General features: G+C 42.5%; 1 protein-coding gene across 1 annotated transcript in view; it reads left to right on the top strand.

Moving 5' to 3' along the window:
• Nucleotides 1-16,896, top strand: part of Supt16h (SPT16 homolog, facilitates chromatin remodeling subunit) — a 58,538-nt gene extending 41,642 nt beyond the window's left edge. The window contains exons 19-26 of the mRNA XM_045156833.1: nucleotides 202-327; nucleotides 638-750; nucleotides 2,282-2,357; nucleotides 5,076-5,245; nucleotides 14,991-15,120; nucleotides 15,870-15,999; nucleotides 16,125-16,202; nucleotides 16,679-16,896. Of these exons, the coding sequence (XP_045012768.1) occupies nucleotides 202-327; nucleotides 638-750; nucleotides 2,282-2,357; nucleotides 5,076-5,245; nucleotides 14,991-15,120; nucleotides 15,870-15,999; nucleotides 16,125-16,202; nucleotides 16,679-16,824 (969 nt within the window). The 3' untranslated portion in view covers nucleotides 16,825-16,896. The remainder of the gene's footprint in view (nucleotides 1-201; nucleotides 328-637; nucleotides 751-2,281; nucleotides 2,358-5,075; nucleotides 5,246-14,990; nucleotides 15,121-15,869; nucleotides 16,000-16,124; nucleotides 16,203-16,678) is intronic.
• The last annotated feature ends 816 nt before the right edge of the window (nucleotides 16,897-17,712 follow it).

Raw genomic sequence — 17,712 nt, 5'->3', positions numbered from 1 at the left:
TAGTTTCAGGGTGGCCTGGAACTCACGGCAATCCTCCTACCTCTGTCTCCCGAATACTGGGATTAATGGCGTGCACCACCACACCCAGCTTAATTTAGGTATTTTTATGATTTCTTGCTGTTTCTTATATATATCTTGCCTCTGTGTGTTAGGTGACCTAAGTCTTCTCACTTCTTTCTTGTTCTCTCTTTATGCCATCAGAATGCAATCATGTTTGGGAAGAAGCGACACACAGATGTTCAATTCTACACAGAAGTAGGAGAAATCACTACAGACTTGGGAAAACATCAGCACATGCATGACCGAGATGACCTTTATGCTGAGCAGGTCTGAGAAATTTACTGTTATATATACAGAGTAGTGAGGTAGAATGAATCTGAATCTGAATGATATGGTATCCTCCTGAATCTGTTTTTGCCAAATGACAAATAACTGCTGAGGTAATACAGTACAGCAGCTTATAAATTGGATTTAGGTTGTAGACTCACCCCCACTGTTAAGAATATGAGCCTAAAATATGATTAATACTAGTATTATATTTAGGAGAATTGAAAACTACAAAAAGAGCTTCAGACTTTGTGAGGGAAGGTACTGTTAACTAGTAACATCATGGTTATAGATATCTTTTCTTCCACAGATGGAACGAGAAATGAGACACAAACTGAAAACAGCCTTTAAAAATTTTATTGAAAAAGTAGAGGCTCTAACAAAGGAGGAACTTGAATTTGAAGTACCTTTTCGGGACTTAGGGTAACATACTTCATCTTTTTTTTTTTTTTTTTTAGGTAGGTAGGGATTAGACCAGGCTGACCTGGAATTTACTATGTAGTCTTAAGTGTGGCCTCAACCTCTGTCTCTCAAGTTCTCAAGTGCTGGGGTTTAAGGTGTGCATTACCATGCCTTGCTTGGGATTCTAATTTTTTTTTTTTTCTATTTTAATATTTATTTAAGAGTGAGAGGGGATGGGAGTGCCAGGGCCTTCAGCCACTGCAAACAAGCTCAAGACACTTTTGCTCTCTTGTGCATCTGGCTTTATGTGTGTAATGGAGAATCAAACCTGGGTACTTCGGCTTTGTAGGCAAGCACCTTACTACTAAGCCATCTCTCCAGCCTGATTCTTCTTTCTGTAATAATTCAATATAACATCACATCCTTTTTTGGTTTTTCTAGGTAGACTCACTCTAGCTCAGGCTGACTTAGAATCACTATGTAGTTTCAGGGTAGCCTCAAATTCATGGAGATCCTCCTATCTCTGCCTCCCAAGTGCTGGGATTAAAGGTGTGCATCACCACGCCTGGCTGTCGCATCCTTTTTTATTTTATTTTATTTTATTTTATTTTATTTTATTTTATTTTATTCTGTTTTTGTTTGGTTTGGTTTTGTTGTTTTCAAGATAAGGTCTCACTCTAGCCCAGGTTGATCTGGAATTCACTGTGTAGTCTCAGGGTGGTCTTGAACTCACAGCAGTTGTTTTTTGGTTTTTCGAGGTAGGGACTTGCTCTAGCCCAGGCTGACATGGAATTCAATATGTAGTTTCAGGGTGGCCTTGAAGGCATGGCAATCTTCCTACCTCTGCCTCCCTAGTGCTGGGATTGAGTGGGGTGTGGTGGTACACACCTTTAATCCCAGCACTTGGGAGGTAGAGGTAGGATCACTGTGAATTCGAGGCCACCCTGAGACTACATAGTGAATTCCAGGTCAGCCTGAGCTAGAGTGAGACCTTACCTTGAAAAAACAAAAACAAAAAAGTGTACCACCACGCCTGGCTCAGTTGTTTTCTAGTATTTATATTTATTGCAAGCAGAGAGAGAGAATGGGCATGCTGGAGCCTCTTGTTGCTGCTGAAGAACTCTAGTTGCATGTTTGTTTGTTTTGAGATTCTACTCTTGAACATTTTAAGGCTTTGAGTAAATGGCTACAGCTCAGAGGCTTCCTGAGCAGATGCCTCTCAAGTGAGCATACAGGAGCTATGTTTGGCATCAGCACAAGAAAGAGGCTTGTGCTTTGTGGTAGCAGAGTAGTTTTTCACTTGTGATGAGGCCATTGTTATGAGTTTTGGGGGATTTGTTGTTGTTTTGTTGTTGTTTTTCATGAGAAAGAATAGAGGCTGGGTTTTTCAGGGCTTCTAGTTACTGCAAATGAACTCCAGATACATGTACCATGATGTGCATCTGGCTTATAAGGGTTCTGGGGAATTGAACCTGGGGGACCTTAGGCTTCACAGGCAGGGGCCTTGACCATTAAGCCATCTCTCCAGCCTTCTTTTCTTATTCTCTTCCAGATTTAATGGAGCTCCCTATAGGAGTACCTGCCTCCTTCAGCCCACTAGTAGTGCACTGGTAAATGCTACAGAATGGGTGAGTGTTTGCCTCTTTTATGTTGTTTTTTGTTGTTATTGTTTCTTTCTCTCCTTCCCTCCCTCTCTCCTTCCCTTGTTTTTTATTTTTATTATTTTTTGTTTGTTTGTTTTTTGTTTTTTCTAGATAGGGTCTCACTCTAACCCAGGTTGACCTTGAATTCACTATGTAGTCCCAGGGTGGCCTTAAACTCAGGACGATCCTTCTACCTCTGCCTACCCAATGCATGTACCACCACGCCCAACTCTTGCTTTCTTTTAGTAAGAAAATTGTTAGAGAAAAGAAACAACAATAATTTTGTTCCACTTATCATAATTTTTTGTTTTTTTTTTTTTTGGTGGTTTTTTTTTTATTTTTTTTTTTTTTTTTTTTTTTTTGGTTTTTCGAGGTAGGGTCTCACTCTGGTCCAGGCTGACCTGGAATTAACTCTGTCATCTCAGGGTGACCTTGAACTCATGGCAATCCTCCTACCTCTGCCTCCCAAGTGCTGGGATTAAAAGCGTGCGCCACCACGCCCTGCTCTTGTTTGTTTTTTGTTTTTCAAGATAGGGTCCTGCTATAGCCCAGGCTGACATGGAGTTAATTCACGATGTAGTCTCAGGTTAGCCTTGAATTCATACTGGGATTAAAAGTATGTGCTACACACCTACCAAGGCTCTGGGTCCATTGCGGAAGAGGTAGCTGAAGGAATGTAAGAGCCAAACGAAGGGTAGGACTCCTTACAGTGTGCTCCTTCCTCCAGACACAAAATGACTTGGATATCCATGACATCAAAGAGAGAATGGGCCAGATGTGGTAGCACATGACTTTAATCCTAGCACTTTGGGAGGCAGAGGGAGGAGGATGAAGGAGAGTCCGAGGCCATCCCGAGACTACATAGTAAATTCCAGGTCAGCTTGGGCTAGAGTGAGACTCTACCTCAAAAAAATAAAAAAGAGAGAATGATTGAGAGGGATATGATAGAGAGTGGAGTTTCAAAGGGGAAAGTGGGGGGAGGGAGGGAATCCATGGGATATTTACAATTATGGAAGTTGTCAATTTAAAAAATTAATTTTTTTTTAAGTGTGTGCTACACCCAGGAGTGGTGGAGCATGCCTTATGAGGATCACTGTGAATTTCAGGCCACCCTGAGACTACATAGTGAATTCCAGATCAGCCTGGACTAGAATGAAACCTACCTTGAAAAACCAAAAAAAGTATGTGCTACCATACCCAGTGCAATTTTTATTTTTGATGCTTAGCTTAGATTTAAATTCATTGAGCAAAAATTTTTTCAAATATCTCTTCTAATTTTTGTTTACTTTTATTTATTCATTTAATAGCAACAGACAGAGAAAAAGGCAGAGAGAGAGAATGGGCGCACCAGGGCCTTCAGCCACTGCAAACAAATTCCAGACGCATGCATCACCCTGTGCATCTGGCTTACGTGGGTACTGGGGAATTGAGCCTCAAACCGGGGTCCATAGGCTTCACAAGCAAGTGCTTAACTGCTAAGCCATCTCTCCAGCCCTCTTCTAATTTTTAAAAAGTACTTTCTTCAAACCAGACATGGTAGCTCATGCTTAGATTCTAAGCACTGGGGAGGCTGAGATGGAGGACTACCATGAGTTCAAGGCCAGCCTGGGCTAGAGTGAGACCCTGCCCCCTCCCCCCAAAATAAGCCAGGCATGGTGGCACATGCCTTTAATCCCAGCACTTTGGAGGCAGTGGTAGGAGGATTGCTGTGAGTTCAAGGCCACACTGTGACTACGCAGCGAATTCCAAGTCAGCCTGAGCTTGAGTGAGACCCTACCTCAAACGAACAACAACAACAAAAAAAAACAGTAGTTTCAAACAGGCATGGTAGCACATGCCTTTAATGCCACCACTCATGAGGAAGAGGTAGGAGGATCACCATGTGCTCAAGGCTAGCCCAAGACTACATAGTGAATTCCAGACCAGCGTGGGCTGGAGCAAGACCCTCAAAAAACAACAGAAAAAAGTTTCTTTAAGGTTTTCTTGAGTTTATTCTTTTTTTTTTATTTTTTTTGTTGTTGTTTTTATTTATTTATTTATTTGAGAGCGACAGAGAAAGAGGCAGAGAGAGAAAGAATGGGCGCGCCAGGGCTTCCAGCCACTGCAAAGGAACTCCAGACGCGTGCACCCCCTTGTGCATCTGGCTAACGTGGGTCCTGGGGAATCGAGCCTTGAACCAGGGTCCTTAGGCTTCACAGGCAAGCGCTTAACCGCTAAGCCATCTCTCCAGCCCAAGTTTATTCTTTTTGAGAGAAGATTTTGATCTTGTAGGTATACTAAGGGTTCTTGCTTTATTCTTTCAGAAACACCCAAAACAAACAAACAAACAACACACATAATTTCCCTCCATATAGTGATAAATCACTAAATCTAAAGATTCTGAAAGCTATTAAAAACACTAGTCTTGGGCTGGAAAGATGGTTTAGCAGTTAAACACTTGCCTGTGAAACCAAAGGACTCTGGTTTGAGGCTCGATTCCCCAGGACCCACGTTAGCCAGATGCACAAGGGGACACACGTGTCTGGAGTTTGTTTGCAGTGGCTACAGGCCCTGTTATGCCCATTTTCTCTCTGTCTGTCTCTCTGCCTCTTTCTCTCTCTGTCTGTTGTTCGCAAATAAATAAAAATAAACAAGATTAAAAAGAAAAACACTAGTGTCAGGAAAAGTGTGTCTATGAATAATAATCCAGTTCCTATCTGACAGCCACCTTTTGTTGTGACATTGGATGAAGTGGAGCTGATCCATTTTGAGAGGGTCCAGTTTCACCTGAAGAACTTTGATATGGTAATTGTCTACAAGGATTACAGCAAGAAAGTTACCATGATTAATGCCATTCCTGTAGCCTCTCTTGACCCCATCAAGGAATGGTTGAAGTAAGTAAATAAACCAGCAATTTCCTATTGTATTCTAGAATTTTAACCATACTATGCCATTGTGTGGGCCTGTAGACCCAGCCATTTGGTGACTGAGATGGGAGGACTGTGAGCCCAGGTAACATATGAAGACACTAACTCTTTAAAGCCAAAATCTGGGTCTGGAGAGATGGCTTAGCAGTTAAGGTGCTTATCTAGAAAGCCAAAGGACCCAGGTTTGATTCTCCAGGACCCACGTAAGCCAGATGCATGCATCTGGAGTTCATTTGCGTGGCCAGATGCCCTGCTGCACCCATTTTCTTTCTCTCTTTCTCTTTCTCTCTCCCTGTCTGTATCTGCCTATTTCTGTCTCTCTCTCTCTCTCTCTCTCTCTCCCAAATAAATAAATAATTTAAAATATTTAAAGAAAAAGCCAAAATCTGTTACTTAAGGCTACTTATTTTTAAATATTTTTTATTGACAACTTCCATAATTGTAAACAATATCCCATGATAATTCCTCCCTCCCCCACTTTCCCCTTTGAAGTTCCACTCACTCTCCATCATGTCCCTTCCCCCTCTCAATCAGTCTTTTTTATTTGTATGTCATGATTTTTTCTTCCTATTATGATAGTCTTGTGTAGGTAGTGTCAGACACTGTGAGGTCATGGATAACCAGGCCATTTTTTGTCCTGAGGAGCACTTGTAAGGAGTCCTACACTTCCTTTGGCTCTTACGCTATTTTCGCCACCTGTTCCGCAATGAACCCTGAGCCTTGGAAGGTGTAATAGAGATGTTTCAGTGCTGAGCACTCCTCTGTCACTTCTTCTCAGCACCATGGTGCCTTCTGAGTCATCTCAAGGTCCCTGCCATCTGAAAAGAGAAACTTCACTAACTGAAAGTGAGAGTAACATTAATATATAGGCATGAAGCCAGGCGTGGTTAGTGCACGCCTTTAATCCCAGCACCTGGGAGGCAGAGGTAGGAGGATCACCATGAGTTCAAGGCCACTCTGAGACTCCATAGTGAATTCCAGGTCAGCTTGGGCTAGAGTGAGACCCTACCTCAAAAAACAAAACAAAACAAACAATATATATAAAATGTGTGTGTGTGTGTGTGTGTGTGTGTGTGTGTATTAGGATGTGTAAACATAAAGAGAAGTGCTTACTGGGCAGTTCGGTGAGCATAGTATATACTTTTAGCCAGACAACAGCAGACATTACACCCCCAGGGCTCACGACTACCCCTGTTGTAGGTTTTCAGTATCAGGGATATAAAAATGAAGTTACAAAATTTGCAGGGAAATTGGTATATCTGGGAAGGATTATACTAAGTGAGGTAACACAGGCCCAGAAAACCAAATGTCATATATTCTCAGCATGATAGATGGAAAATTACACATGTATCCGGGTGTGGTGGTACACACCTTTAAACCCAGGCTGAGATGACATGGGCTTACCAAAGCAAGGACCTGGAGGTTGGAGGTTGGAACTTCAGGCATTTGGAAAGAGGAGCAGCCAAAAAGAGCTCTAGCTTGCTCTCTCTCTCTCTCTCTCTCATTTTTGTTTTGTTTTTCGAGGTAGGGTCTTGCTGTAGCCCAGGCTTACCTGGAATTCACTATGTGAATTCAGGGTGGCCTCAGACTTGCTGTGATCCTCTTAACTCTGTCTCCCAAGTGTTGAGATTACAGGCATGCATCAACACACCTGGCTGATCTCTGTTGTTTGTTTGTTTTTCAACTTTGTTATTGACAACTTCTATTCCCTCCCTCCCCCACTTTACCCTTCACAACTCCACTCTCCATCATATCCCCTCTCTCTCTCTCCATTAATCTCTCTTATTTTGATGTCATCATCTTTTTCTCCTGTTATGAGGGTTTTGTGAAGGTATTGCTAAGCAATGTAAGATCTTAGATATCCAGACCAATTTTTGTCTGGACAAGTGGATTATAAGGAATGGTACCCTTTCTTTGGCTCTTGGGTTCTTTCCACAACCTCTTCTGCAATAAACCCTGAACCTAGGAGGGTATGATAGAGATGATTCAGTGCAGGACACTCCTCTGTCTCTTCTCTGCACCATGTTGCCTTTTGGTCATCCCAGTAGTCAACACCATCTGAAAAGAGAAGATGCTCTAACCAAAAAATGAGAGTAATACTAATATATGACTATGAACATTAAGTGTAGTGCTTTCAGGGCAGTTTGGTGAGCATAACGTATACATTTAGCCACACAAGAGCAGGCTTTATATCCCTAAGGCTCATGACCTCCCCTGCCATAGACCTTTTTAAAGAAAAATATTGTATTTATTTATTTGAAAGAAACAGGAAGAGGTAGATAGACAGAATGGGTGTGCCAGGGCCTCCAGCAACTGCAAATAAATGAACTCCAGATGCACACACCCCCTGTGCTTAGATGGATCCTGGAGAATTGAACCAGGGACCTTTGGCTTTACAGGCAAACACCTTTACCACTAAGCCATTTTCCCAGCCCTGCCATAGGATATTGATTTGGTTTTCAGTACTGGGTGTCTGTTCTCTCCCATAAACTGAGCCACCAGTCAAATTAAAGGGCATTTGGTTTCCCCCAGATCAGACATGTTATTATTGCACCCATTCAGTCATTTGGCCTTTATGGCCAAACTTGAGGCTTCTAGTGTCTACTGTTTTGTTTTTTTAATCTTATTTTATTTTTTCTCAATTTTTTAAAACATTTTCCATGATTATAAAAACAATCCCATGGTAATACACACACACACACACACACACACACACACACACACACACACACCCTCGAGTATCCACTGTTTTTTTACTGCGGATGACTTCTGTCTCCCCTAGGGCTACATGCAGTGCAACTGGTCTACAGAGAAGGTTTTCAGCTCAGCACCAGCTTGATTGCTCAGTAACCTTACCACCCAAGCATATGAAGTCTTCACCAATAGGGTCTTAACCATTTCTTACTCATGGGAAATCAAGGACCTTGGCAATAGCCTGTAATGTTTTGCAGGCAGCAGGGACCTCCCTGGCCAACACCTAACTGGAAGGTATCCCATCCCTGGCACTGAAATTTTTCTAGTAGCAATCTTGGCTTCTGGATGTGCCATTATCCAAAAAAGTAGGCTTTCATATGTCTTAGCTTAAATTTTGATTGACCATTCCCCCACCCTTCTCTTGCTCAAAATTGTTTCACATAGTCAAGGATTTGTATGCTTCCAAATGAATTTTGGATTGTTATTTCTATTTCTGAGAAGAATGCCATTGGAATTTTGATGGGGATTGCATTAAATGTGTAGATTACTCTTGGTAAGATTGCCATTTTCACAATATTGATTCTTCTGATCCAGGAACAAGGGATAGAGTGCAAGGAATTATCTCAGTTTTCCTGTATTTGTTAAGATTTACTTTGTGTCCTAATATATTGTCTATTTTAGAGAATGTTGCATGTGCTGCTGAGAAGAATTTATATTCTGCAGCCATTTGGATGAATGTACTGTATATATTGTTAGGTCCATTCCTTCTATGTCCTCATTTAGTCCAGATGCCTCTCTGTTCATTTTTTGCCGGGATGACCTGTCAATTGATGAGCATGGAGTGTTGAAGCCACCCACTACCACTGTTTTTGGTGTTGTCTGTGACCTTAGTTCTAACAGCATATGTTTGATGAATTTGGGAGCCCCCATGTTAGGTGCGTATATGTTTAGGATTGTAATGTCCTCCTGTTGGAATGTGCCTTTAATTAATATAAAGTGACTTTCCTTATTTTTCCTAACTAATGTTGGACTGAAGTCTACCTTCTCAGATATTAGGATAGCAACCCCTGCTTGTTTTCTAGGCCCATTTGCTTGAAACAATGTTTTCCAACCTTTCACTCTAAGATAGTGGCCATCCATTGTAGGAAGGTGAGTTTCTTGGAGGCAACAAATTGAAGGATCCTGCTTTTTAACCCAGTCTGCAAACCTATGTCTTTTGGTTGGGGCATTGATGCCATTGATATTAAGAGATACTATTGAAAGGTGTGTATTCATTTTTGCCTTTTTTATTTTTAGTTCTTCTGAATTTACCTTTGCTCTCTTCCGTTAACTAGTATTTATGGTTGTTTGTTTTTGCACGTTCCTTATATCTGTGCTTTTCTTTCTCTTCAGCAGGGAGGATTAAGTATTTTCTGTAGAAATTGTTTTGTCTTCAAATACTCCCTTAGCCTGCTTTTGTTGTGGAATATCCTTATTTCTCTGTCTGTTTGAATGGATAGCTTTGCAGGATAAAGTAATCTTGGTTGACAGTTGTTATCTTTTATTTATTTATTTATTTTGGTTTATTTTTATTTACTTATTTGAGAGCAACAGGCAGAGGGGGGGAGGGGGGAGAGAGAGAGAATGGGCGCACCAGGGCCTCCAGCCACTGCAGACGAATTCCAGATGCGTGCGCCTCCTTGTGCATCTGGCTAACGTGGGTCCTGGGGAATCAAACCTCGAACCGGGGTCCTTAGGCTTCACAGGCAAGCGCTTAACCACTAAGCCTTCCCCAAGGATGGACAAAAGAAACAAAGGCACTATAAATTAGAAATTTAACAAATAACAAGCCCAAAACATAGCTCATTTAAGAATGGTAAATCTGATCATCCATCAGATTTAACATAATTTACCCTGACATATAAGGTGCAATTAGCACTTCAGATTCAAGCCTATATACCAGGCTTATTTAGCAGGTACTGACCTGGTGTAATCCCAGTTACCTTTGGGATGACTTTGGTCTCAGCTATGCTGCGTGCCTGCGTGGATCCGTCTTTGCTGCACTGTGGGCTTAGGTAGGCTGGCTGGGTCACTGCTGTGATCACCTGTGCAGGATGCTGTTGTTGGTGAGCTCCCTTCACCAGGTCTCTGGTGCTTGCTGGAGGTGGGGGAGGGGAGGCTGTGGATGGTGGCTGAAGTTCTCCTACTGGTCTTCGCTATCCTCTTCCTCACAATCCACGCTGCTGGTCCCTGCCGTCTTTCCCTTCACGTTTCTTGAGTTTGCGGTGTGAGTGGAGAGTCTCCTCACCTGGCTTTTCCTGCGGCTCAGGCTGAGACTTAAGGCTGGAGGCACATGGACCTGGTGCCACCACTGCTGGAGCTGCTTCTGCCTGCTTCTGTGGGCTGTAGACGCTCTGAGTCTCTACTGTGGTTTGTAATTTATTATACACCTCACATTTTAGTAATAGAGTGTATTTTGCTAGGGTTTTTTGGCTTGGCTTTTTTTTCCCCCTAGGCTGCTTTGATGTGGCTCCTACACTGCCATCTCAACCAAAAGTCCCTTATCTTAATCACTTCCCCTGGCCTCACTTAGGCCATTCCACTTCCTGCAATCTGTTCTTATTCTTTTTTTTTTTAATTTTTTTTGTTTATTTTATTTATTTATGTGAGAGCAACAGACAGAGAGAGAGAAAGAGGCAGAGAGAGAGAGAGAATGGGCACGCCAGAGCCTCCAGCCACTGCAAACAAACTCCAGACCCGTGCGCCCCCTTGTGCATCTGGCTAACGTGGGTCCTGGGGAATCCAGCCTCAAACCGAGGTCCTTAGGCTTCACAGGCAAGCGCTTAACCGCTAAGCCATCTCTCCAGCCCTGTAATCTGTTCTTCTAATGCCATCCCCCAAACTCCTTCCCTTATAACCTTTTTCTACTGGCCTCTGCTGCCAGTTTTTGGTTCCAGCTCACACACAAGTCTAGGATCCACATACAAGAGACAACATGCGACATTTGGCTTTCTGGGCCTGGATTACCTCACTTAGTATAATCCTTTCCAGATCCATCCATTTCCCTGCAAACTTAATAATTTCATTTTTCATTTCCTTTTTTAAATATTTTTATTCATTTTTATTTATTTATTTGAGAGCGACAGACACAGAGAGAGAGAGAGAGAGAGAGAGAATGGGCACGCCAGGGCTTCCAGCCACTGCAAACAAACTCCAGACATGTGCACCCCCTTGTGCATCTGGCTAACGTGGGACCTGGGGAACCGAGCCTCGAACCGGGGTCCTTAGGCTTCACAGGCAAGCGCTTAACTGCTAAGCCATCTCTCCAGCCCTCATTTCCTTTTTTTAAGATATATTTTATTTATTAATTTATTTGAGACAGAAGGGGAAAGGGAGAGAATGGGCATGCTAGGGCTTTCAGCCACTGCAAACAAACTCCAGACGCATGCACTCCTTTGTGCATCTGGTTTACGTGGGTCCTGAAGAATCAAACCAGGATCCTTTGGCTTTGCAGGCAAACACCTTAACTGCTATGCTAAGCCATCTCTCCAGCCCTTCACCCCCTCCCCCTGCTTTCTTTAATATTTATTTATGTGAGAGAGAGAATGGGTGCTCCAGGGTCTCCAGCCACTGCAAATGAACTCCAGACACATATGCCACTTTGTGCATCTGGCATATGTGGGTCCTGGGGAATTGAACCAAAGTCCCTCGACTTTGCAGACAAACGCCTTAACCACTAAGCCATTTCCCAGCCCAATAACTTCACTTTTCTTTACCACTAAATAGAACGCCATTGTATAAATATACTACATCTTTATTATCCATTGACCTGTTGAAGTATCTCTAAGGTAGTGAGAAGACTCATTGGGATATATGTCTAGGAGTGCTATAGCTGGATCATATGGTAAATATATTTTTAGCTGTCTCAAGAACCTCCACACTGATTTCCACAATGGCTGTACCGGACTACATTCCCACCAGCAGTGTAGAAGGGTTCCCCTTTTTCCACATCCTTGCCAACATTTATTGTCATTTGTTTTCTTGATAATAGCCATTTTGACAGGAGTGAGATGGAATCTTAGTTTTAATTTGCATTTCCCTGATGGCTACGGAAATAGAACACTTTTAGATGTTTATATACCATCTGTATTTCTTCCTTTGAGAACTCTCTATTTAGTTCCATAACCCATTTTTAATTGGGTTGTTTGATTTCCTGTTTAATTTTTGAGTTATTTATCTATCCTGGATATTAATCCTCTGTCAGATGTACAGCTGGCAAAGATTTTCTTCCATTCTGTAGGTTGTCTGCTGTATTCACAGTGTCTTTTGCTGTAGAAAAGCTTTGTAATTTCAGGAGGTCCCAGTGGTTGATTAGTGTTTCTATTTCCTGAGCAACTGGAATTATATTCAGAAAGTCATTGCCTATGCCAGTATGTTGGAAGGGTTTCCTCTACCTTTTGCCTGCTAGTTCAGTCCCTACTCTGTCTGCCTGATGATTTGTGATCATTTGCTAAACGCTGTGCCTCCACATTGTTTTATGTTGAATTGTTGCATAATTTTAAGTATTTTGGATTTTCCTAGGGTACAGATAAGGTACTCAGATTCTCTTTGATCTTTAAAGCCCATTTTCAGATGTCATTAGTGTGGTTAGAACAGCCTTTTAATGATTCATGTTTGGCCTAACTACACACATACTATTTTTCCAAGGTCTGTACCTGTTACACTATATATTGTGTGATCTCTCCACTAAAACCTGCTCACATCTATAATCCTAGCACTCAGGAGGCTGAGGTAGTATTGTCATGAGTTCAAGGTCATCCTGGGCTGCAGAGTGAGTTTCAGGTTAGCCTGGCGTGGAGTGAGATCCTGTTGAAAAAAACATTGGTGGGAACAAGAATTAGTTCTAGTTTCTGTATGCGATCTAGGAATGATCTTGCGTTCCATGCTTCTGTGCTTTGCACTTGTTCCCCTTCCTCCTCAGCCAAAACTTTTTTTTAAAGATTAGGTCTCACACTAGCCCATGCTGACCTGGATTTTACTATGTAGTCTCAGGTTGGCCTTGAACTCATGGCAGGCAATCTTCCTGTCTCCCAAGTGCTAGGATTTTTGAAAGGTGTGTGACGCCTTACCTGGCATGAAATAATTCTTTGTTTGTTCCCATCATCCAGACCAGAGGACTGCTATCCTGTGCTGTTCTATCCAGTGTCTGAAAAGTACTGTTTCCTAATTTTTGCTGCTAGTTTTAAGATGGAAAGGTAACAAATCTAGAAGCAGCAGTCTCAGTGTGTTTATACCGCTAGGCAGGTTTTACAGTCACCTCTTATGTTTCCTTTCTCCTTTCTCTTCTTTCTTTCCTTCTCCTTTTCTTTTCTTTTCTTTTTTTTTTTTTTTTTTTAATTTTTATTAGCATTTTCCATGATTCTTTTCTTTTTTATTTGCGAGAGAGAAAGGGAAAGAGGCAGATAGAGAACGGGCACACCAGGGCCCCCAGCTGCTACAAACAAATACCAGACACACCACTTTGTACTTGTGCATCTGGCTTATGTGGGTCCTGGGGCATAATGAAAGCTAATGACCAAGGTGACACTCAAGGGCTAAGGATACAGCTCAGTGGTAAAGCACTTGCCTTAGCATACCATACTTAAGGCTATCCCTAGCATTCTGCCAAAAAGAAAAAAAAAAATCCAGGGCTGGAGATGGCTCAGTAGTTAAGTCCCTTGACTGCAAAGCCTAACGAACTGGCTTCAATTTCCCAGTACCCACGTAAAACCAGGTACACAAAGTGACACATGCATTTGGAGTTCAGTTGCAGTGGCTAGAGGCCCTGGCATGCCATATTTTCTCCCTCCTCCCGCCCTCTTTCTCATTCTCATACTCTTATTTTCTTTGTTTAGTTTAGTTGGGTTTTTTGTTTGTTTTTTGTTTTGTTTTGTTTTGTTTTGTTTTGTTTTTGAGGAAGGGTCTCACTCTAGCCCAGGCTGACCTGGTATTCACTAAGGAGTCTCAGGCTGGCCTTGAACTCATAACAGTATTTTTACCTCTGCCTCCTGAGTATTGGGATTAAAAGTATGCACCACCACACCTGACTTCTTTCTACTTGCAAATAAATAAAAACTTTTTTAAGGGACATTTTCAAAGAACTTTATTATGTTTATTATTTTGTTCCCCCAGTCTCACCCTCCTCCCCTCCCCTCCCATGCCTGGCTGGTGGCCATGGAAGGAACAGCACACAAGCTTTACCCTAAATGATCATGCTCTAGCCATCCTCCCACTCCCTGAGGCAGTTAGGTAGCTGTGTGCTTCTGGATCCAAGGCAGGTAGTTGGCCATGTCTTTGTAGACACCAGGCTTATTGAGGTCATCACAGCCAGAGCCCCAACTGATGACACCACACGGGGTGAGATGGTGCCCTGCAGCCTTTTCCTCACACACTAGAGGGTCCCCAGAGTCACCTTGGCATGTGTCAGTGCCACCCTCGAGGAAGAATTTTTTTTTTTTTTAATCCAAGTGACAGGGCTGGAGAGATGGCTCAGCAGTTAAGGCACTTGCCTGCATAATCTAACTATCCAACTTTGATTTTCCAGTACCCACATAAAGCCAGATGCACAAAGTGGCACATGCATCTGGAGTTCATCTGTGATGGCTTAGAGGCCCTGGTATGCCTTTTCTATTTCTCTTCTCTTCCCTCCCTCCTTCCCTCTCTCTTTCCTCTTGCAAATAAATAAATAAAGCTTTATTATTATTATTATTAAGTTGGGCTGGAGAAGATGGCTTAGTGGTTAAGGCATTTGCCTGCAAAGCCAAAGGACCCAGGTTCAATTCCCCAGGGCCCGCGTAAGCCAGATACACAAGGTGGCACATGCGTCTGGAGTTCATTTGCAGTGGATGGAGGCCCTGGCTCACCCATTCTCCGCCCCTCCCCTTTTATCTTTCTCAGATAAATAAATATTTTTAATTTTAAAAATGACATATTTAATTTAAAAAGTGACATTGTCATAAAATATAAAATATTGATTCTAATTTTTTAATGTTATTTTCAGTTCCTGTGACCTAAAGTACACAGAAGGCGTACAGTCCCTAAACTGGACTAAGATCATGAAGACCATTGTTGATGACCCAGAGGGCTTCTTTGAGCAAGGTGGCTGGTCTTTCCTGGAACCTGAGGGTGAGGTGCGTGTGTGTGGGGTTTCTCTCTTCATATGCAGTGTTACTGCTATCATTTTGGCAGTTAAGAGAATAGCACATAAAGAACCAGACCAGGAGAAGCTATAAATACAACTTAGTTTTATTGCTTCTCTTGGTCATTCAAGTTTTGTGTTTTTGTATAAAATGCTAGTATTCTGAGTTAATTGGCTCACTAATAAAGTATATAAGCCAGGCACGATGGGTCATGCACTCAAAAGTCTGAGGAAGGAAGATTGCTGAGTTGGAGGCCGGCTTGTGCTATAGTGAGACCCTGCCTCAAAAAGTAGGGCTGGACAGATGGCTTACCAATTAAGGCACTTGCCTGCAAAGCCTAAGGACTCATGTTTGATTCTCCAGGTCTCACCTAAGCCAGACACACAGCGATGCAAGCACCCAAGGTCATATATGCATGCAAGGGGGTTCACATGCCTGGAGTTCGGTTGCAGTAGCTGGAGGCCCTGGCATGCCAATTCTGTCTTTCTTACTCTCACATTAGAAGAATAAAAAAGAGCAGGCTGTTGGGCTTGCCTCAGTAATAATAATGATAATAGGACAGGGAGTTGTGACATACATCTTTAGTCCCAGCACTTGGGAGGCAGAAGTAGGAGGATCATGGTGAGTTCAAGACCAGCCTGGCACTACAGAAAGAGTTCCAGGATAGCCTGGGCTAGAGTAAGACCCTACCTTAGCCAGAGGGGGAATTAAGTAGTATTGTTCTCTTTCTAACTCACCAGGGAAGTGATGCTGAGGAAGGGGATTCAGAATCTGAAATCGAAGATGAGACTTTCAACCCTTCAGAGGATGACTATGAAGAGGAGGAGGAAGACAGTGATGAAGATTATTCATCAGAAGCAGAAGAATCAGGTCTGTATAAGAAAAAATTTGTTATAGCTTCCTACTCTTGGATTTGTAGAAACTATCTTTTTAAGATAAATTCTGTCTTCTCATCCTATTCTTACATGACTAATGTGTATTCAATGTCTTTCCAGACTATTCCAAGGAGTCTCTGGGCAGTGAAGAAGAGAGTGGGAAAGACTGGGATGAGCTGGAGGAAGAAGCCCGAAAAGGTTTTTTTTTAAAAAAGTTTTGAATGGTTTATATTTATGTGCAAGGTTCTTTAAAAAAAAAAAAAAGTATTTATTTATTTGAGAGAGGAGGAGGATGGGCATGCCAGGGCCTCCACTCACTGCAAATGAACTCCAGATGCATGCACCACCTTATTCATCTGGCTTACTTGGGTCCTGGGGAATCAAACCTGGGTTCTTTGGCTTTTGAGGCAAGTGCCTTAACTCCAGCCCTATGTGCAAATTTCTAACACATTTCTGTACGACATGCTAGTATTAGCCTAATGAGAATAGCAGGAAAAACAAAAAAACTGTAGAACCGGGCATAGTGCACGTCTTTAATCCCAGCACTCAGAAAGCAGAGGCAGGAGGATCGCGGGGTTCTGGGCCAGCCTGTGATAGAGTGAGACACTCACTGCTCATGCTATGTATTATTGTTAGGTAACTAAGGGTAACAAATAATGCTTCTTTATATTTAGCGGACCGTGAAAGTCGTTATGAGGAAGAAGAAGAACAAAGTCGAAGTATGAGCCGGAAGAGAAAGGCATCTGTACACAGTTCAGGACGTGGCTCTAACCGTGGTTCCCGACATAGCTCTGCACCCCCTAAGAAAAAGAGGAAGTAGCATTTGAACTTTGTTCCTGAGCCTCCATTCTTCCTCCAGACAACTCCTAAAAAATTTACCATGACATAGAAACTGTATTTTTCTTTTTGGTTTCTTTGAAGTTTTGCCATTTGTGTTTATGGGTTTAGGGGGCCATTTGTGTGGACCAATCTACTCGGGGAATTCCAGGTCCACCAGGACATGTGCCAATGGCCCCATTCAGATGGAAAGGGAGGAGGTATTCTTGAAGAAGGGCAGAGGCTCCCACTGTTAATACCGTTCATTCCTCTCTTCTGTTCACTTCTGCCAGGACATCGATGGCTAATCTAATCTCTAGTGTCTCAAAACTGTATTTTCAAGACAGTGGTACCTGGTGACCATTAACTATTTGTACCATGGTGGGATTTTTTTGTTTCGTTTTGTTTTTTGTTTCCTGGCTTTATGAGACAGGGTCTCACTGTGTAGTCCTGGCTGTCCTGGAACTATGTAGACCAGGCTGGCTTCAAACTTGTGGCAGTCCTGCTCTGCCTCTCAAATGCTGGGATTATAGGCCTGAACCATCACATCCAGCTGTCCCGTGGTTCTTGACCAGCAGATTTAGTCCTCCATGCTTGTCCTACTGCCTTGATCTTCCTCACATCTACGTTCTATATTTGTGATACTCAAAAGGTTTTTGGAATTTGCTAACACTTGTGATAACTACACATCTGAGCTAATGAGGCACATTGGGCTGACTCATGCCTTTGTCTTAAGCTTCCCTGGTCTCTTGCCTGCTGTACACTCTGAGGCATTTCTGCTGCCTTGGAAAGACAGTGAGAAGCAGTGATGCTGCCTGGCTCCATTTTTTTCTCCTGACAAATTCAACATGGTACAGGGCTAAAGGATAATTGTCACTATCTCTTTTGTGAT

The sequence above is a fragment of the Jaculus jaculus genome, chromosome 8, assembly GCF_020740685.1.
Source record: "Jaculus jaculus isolate mJacJac1 chromosome 8, mJacJac1.mat.Y.cur, whole genome shotgun sequence".
NCBI lineage: Eukaryota > Metazoa > Chordata > Mammalia > Rodentia > Dipodidae > Jaculus > Jaculus jaculus.
This window is presented reverse-complemented; position numbering and strand designations above follow the sequence as displayed.